General features: G+C 44.7%; 1 protein-coding gene across 1 annotated transcript in view; it reads left to right on the top strand.

Annotated features, from left to right (window-relative positions):
* The window catches only part of ptpn22 (protein tyrosine phosphatase non-receptor type 22), a 25,054-nt gene that overhangs the window by 9,666 nt on the left and 10,388 nt on the right, over window positions 1–5,000 (top strand). The window contains exons 9-12 of the mRNA XM_062540904.1: window positions 2,885–2,951; window positions 3,047–3,124; window positions 3,245–3,337; window positions 3,907–4,004. Of these exons, the coding sequence (XP_062396888.1) occupies window positions 2,885–2,951; window positions 3,047–3,124; window positions 3,245–3,337; window positions 3,907–4,004 (336 nt within the window). The remainder of the gene's footprint in view (window positions 1–2,884; window positions 2,952–3,046; window positions 3,125–3,244; window positions 3,338–3,906; window positions 4,005–5,000) is intronic.

Here is a 5,000-nt window from a genome sequence, read left to right as displayed (position 1 = left end):
TTTTAGTTGATCTGCAGTTCTGTTGCACAGGTCATTTAGGTCTGACCAGTTTGAACAGACTCCATAACTTGCCATTTGTGTGTGTCCATTGTGCCATTGCTTTCCGTCCTAAAGCCTAAATAGCTGTTTTGGTCAACTGTGGCTAGACGGACCTTTTTCTTGCTGAGGTTCAACTGCAAGGAAGCTCTGGCTAGTTCTCACATCGTAATTGTTAAAGGAACACTTCACCATTTTTTTTTTCATATTAAACCACGGTCCCTTCTAACTTCATCTCTGTTTGGATCCTAATGAATGCATTGGGCTAGCTAAGTGCTATCAAAGTTGCGCCGTGCGCCAGAGCCAGTGAGCGCACGCATTGAAACGTGAGAGGTATGTATCAACTCGTCTTAATTAAGCGAATAACATAATTTAATATGAAAAAACGGTGAAGTGTGTAGGTGTTAGCAGTGTAGGTCCATTCCACATTTGGGACCCCCAGCCCCCATTCTTTATGTGTGACGAAGTGTACGTCCCGAGAGGTGACTGTTAAGTTCCAACTATTTTCATTACGGCCTCAACTGTTTAAATGTTCATGTCCTGAAGGACATTTTGTGGGGTTTGCACATTTGCAAAGTGAAGTTGCATTTTTGCTGGGGCCACTTTTCTGATGGCCTCTAGTTTCCGTGCAACTGGTAGGGTTAGAGGAGTCGGTGAGATTGATTCTGTTCTTCTACGCACTTGTACTCGTTTACCCCACTCACCTGCCATGTTGAATTGATGGTCTAGACAGATGTATGTCTGATGGCCAATTTAGACCCTGATAGGCTGTCTCTTCTGTAAAAGAGAGGGGGTTTGTCAAGTTGCCACACACACACATGCACACACACAGCACACACACACACACACACACACACACACACACACATCTGGAACAAACAAATAGAGAGATTTGCAAGTACAAAGAGACTCTCTCTCTCTCTCTCTCTCTCTTGCTCTCTCTCTCTCTCTCTCTCTCACACACACACACACACACAAACACACACTGCAGATACTGACCAAATGCTCCTACCAGCCACAGACATCTCACCCCACTTCACTTGGTGTGCAGCAAAATGAGAACTTGTCCATTTCTCACTCGTTCCACATGCACAATCTCACACAGGAAACATATTTTAGTTTGAGAGTGTGGTTGACCAACAGCGCAGCCTTCCTGTTCTCGCAGCACATTCATGACGTCCGACTCCACAGTGTACTGCCCCAGCCCCTCGCCATAGTAGGCTACATTTGCATTGTCCATTTGTGTCAACTGAACTCTACCCTGCTTTCGTCTGTTCTACAGAACACCCATCACCACTGTCCCAGTGTTCCATCAGCCATAGTTGCGTTCTATTACACAGCAATGTGATAGATAGATAGATCCCAAGGGGAAATTCAATGTGTTCCCAATCTGTACTGTACTTTTTGAAACGCTCTCTGGACAGAACCAGTGTTTCATCACGAAGAATGGTGTTTTGTTTATTATGTCCTTGCTATTTGAAGCAGCCACTTGAGACCTCACCAGAATGCTACTACTGTATGGCTTTGTGTGGTAACCTCTGTGCACAAGCATGGCTAGAGAGATGCTAACGCTACAGTCGAAGCCACTACAAGAGCTCGGTGGTTGCGATTCGTGGTTCATAAATAGCATTAGAAGTCTGATTGCATCAGCTGCGCGAGGCCTAGGAGTGTTTAGTAAACATTGTGAGCGTCAACTCAAGTGTGTGTGTGTAGGCTGCGGTATGTGTGAGTCTATGTTTGTACATGGTACCATGCAACTGTAAGCATGTGTCCTAATGTGACTGTGTGCTAACAGGGGCCTGTTTTTGAAGGGTACAGCAACCATAATATTGGTGCCCCCCCTCTCTCACACACACACACACACACACACACACAAAATATACATAATATATAAAAGCGCTTGGTTCTCTATACCACTTTCAAATTTGTGCCTGAACTTAACAGCGCCTGCTTCAGAGGCCACTGTTGACAGCTAGGTTGGTCTACAATCAAATGCTTGACCTCTTTGGAAAGCTGAGACACTGTAGATTCCTCAGGAAACAATCGGAATAACTGTGTGATTGTGAACTGTGCGAGCTACAGAGGCTAGGATTCTGCCGGGTGATGTTTGAATGTTTACTTGCCAGACCGTGTCCCTGTCAAGTGTACTAGCTGTTGATGTATAAGGCTAGTGTGGCTGGAGAGGCTAGCATGGTGTTCTCAGCAGCTTATGTTTATGTAAAAGTAAACCACATTTTAGGCTTGGTGCCGTGGGCGTGTAAATAAAAATAATTTAGCAAGGCTTAAAAGAGCAGCACCACATAAGCAGTTCTTTAGGAAGAGTAAGTAGTTTGCAGTAAAGCTACTCCTGAAAGTTAGCTGAAAGTTCTAAGTTCGTTCCGACGGATGACTCATTGAGCGCATTGAACACATTGACTGGTTTACTAATGTCATGTACGTATATATATGCTTAATGGCCTAATAATTATTAATAATAACAATAGTTTTATATATCTACAGACAGATTTCTGGGCCTGTCCTTGGACTAGGGTGAGGTGGAGCTTGAGGGTGGGCCCTATGACCCCAAAGTCTGACATGACTGGGCCTCAGGTCAACGAAGTTTGAGAAAGAATGTAGCATGTCCTAGTGTCACTGTGACTTTCTGCTAGTGTGTCCTAATGTGACTGTGTGCTAGTGTGTCCTAATGTGACTGTGACTTTCAGCTAGTATGTCCTAGTACTGTGTGCTAGTGTGTCCTAATGTGACTTTCTGCTAGTGTGTCCTAATATGACTGACTCTGCTAGTGCGTATCAGTGTGTGCTAATATGTATAGCTGTGTGAATCTGTGTGTCCTCTGTCTTGCTTTTAGTGCTGGGTGTGGAAGAACAGGAGCATTGTGTGCAATAGACTACACCTGGAACCTACTGAAAAGACAGGTAAGCCCCACTAAACATAAATAACAACACCCTTCCTTGTGTTGCCGTGTGGTGTGTGATGTCTTGTGTGTGCTGTTGTTGTGTGTGGTGAACAGTGTATCCCGGAGAACTTCAGCATCTATGACCTGGTGCAGGACATGCGCACTCAGAGGCCCTCGGTGGTCCAGACCAAGGTGACTCTCCTCCTCCCAGCACACACCTGCTCAAACAGGTACAGGCCCATGGGGCTTCAGATCAGGCCCTTCATCTCTCACGTGTGTGTGTGTGTGTGTGTGTGTGTGTGTCCACCACAGGAGCAATATGCGCTGGTTTACAGGGCTGTCCAGTTCCTGTTTGAGAACCACCTGGAAGCTCTAGAGTCCTCCTGCAGCCCAGAGCCGGAGGAGGTGAGTGGGGCGTGTTCATGGGCTGAAGGTTCAATAAACAGATAATAATGACAAGTCCATCCATGTTAATGCCCCCAGAGTGATAGCTGCCTGGTAGCTCTAGCTGTTGGCTCCAGCAACTTGAACTATTGTTTTTTTTTGTTTGTTTGTTTTTCTTTCACCGACAGCACTCTGTAACTCTTGAGTAACAGAGGTATATGTGAATCGGAATTCCCCTTTAAATCTCTCTGTTCTTTCTCTCTTCTCTCTCTCTCTTCTTTCTCTCTTCTCTCCATCCTCTCTCTTCATCTATCTCTCTCTCTCTTCTCTCTCTATGTCTCTGTTGCTAAAGTTGGAGGGAGTGTCCACTATTACCTCATGTACTCTTTGCAAATACCTACATTTCCTACAGTATTCATACTTCTGTATTGCTCAGCGATTGCATGAGATGTGGTATTAGGCAGTTCCACATGAGTGTGTCTGTGTGTGTGTGTGTGTGAAAGAGAGAGAGAGAGAGAGAGAGAGAGAGAGAGAGAGAGAGAGAGAGATGTAAAGATCAAAGATTGATGAGTTTGTGTCTTTCCTCTCAGGTCAATTTGCCTCCATCCCCAATCACCCCTGACTTCAGTAGTGACCTATCAGACCTCAGTGAGACAGAGGTGGAACCTCATATAGAGCCTGAACCAAGGTAATACACACACACACACACACACACACACACACACACACACACACACACACAAAACAGAAAAACAGATGTTTCTGCTGAAACGAAATCTTGTAGTTCACCCACAGATGCAGTATGGGTAGTGTTCACTCATTCCACTGAGCTGTAAACAGTAAACAGTGTCTATGACATCAGCTCCAGGGCCTCTTCAGCCCACTCCACAGTCCCACTCATCTCGTACTGTATGCTTCTCTTCTCTGTCTCCTCATCGTTCACTTGCTAGTTCAAAGGGCCATACGAATTCGTAAACCTTTGGGCGTGAAGACTGTACTATCAGAATAGTTTTTAATGTACAAATGTCTTTTAAACACAACTGAATCCAGTTAACACTGTAGTCAAACTGTACGTGGATAGTTCAAACATAGACTATTTACAAATACTGAGATTATGTACAAACTATCTGTTGGTACTTTGTTAACTATGGTTATAGTTGGGTTGGATTTGGTTAAGGATGGTTTTGATTTGGTTAAGGTGATTGGTGATCAGTAATTGTTCAACAGTAATTTTACATACTGAATCTTAGTGGATGATCTGTGCGTATGCTGCTACAGTAGCTGGTTTTAGCTGGTTTTAGCTGGTATTTGCTGGTTTTCTTCCAGACCTTACTGGTCTTTGCTAGTGTAGCTGGTTGTCTACCAGGTGGACATGCTGGCATGACCATCTGAGGAAGGTGGTCCTGCTGGTGGGATACAGCTGGTGTAAGATGGTCACAGTGGTGACCAGCCTGCCAAGCTTGACATTTCTGTAAGATGGTCATGCTGGTTTGCTAGAATGACCACCATAAGCTCGCATGGCCAGTTAAACCAGCAATGTACTGTAAGACCAGCAACACCAGCTAAAATGACCAGCTTAAGGTAGTACGACAAGCAAAGCCAGCTGAAGTACCATCATAAGTTGGGTAAACAAGCTTAAGGTATGTTTTTGCAAGAGTTTTGCTGGTCTAGCTGGTCAACCATC

This window comes from Sardina pilchardus, chromosome 7, assembly GCF_963854185.1.
Source record: "Sardina pilchardus chromosome 7, fSarPil1.1, whole genome shotgun sequence".
In the NCBI taxonomy this organism is placed as follows: domain Eukaryota; kingdom Metazoa; phylum Chordata; class Actinopteri; order Clupeiformes; family Clupeidae; genus Sardina; species Sardina pilchardus.
Note: the sequence above shows the minus strand (reverse complement) of the source record. Positions and strands in the feature narration are given on the sequence as shown.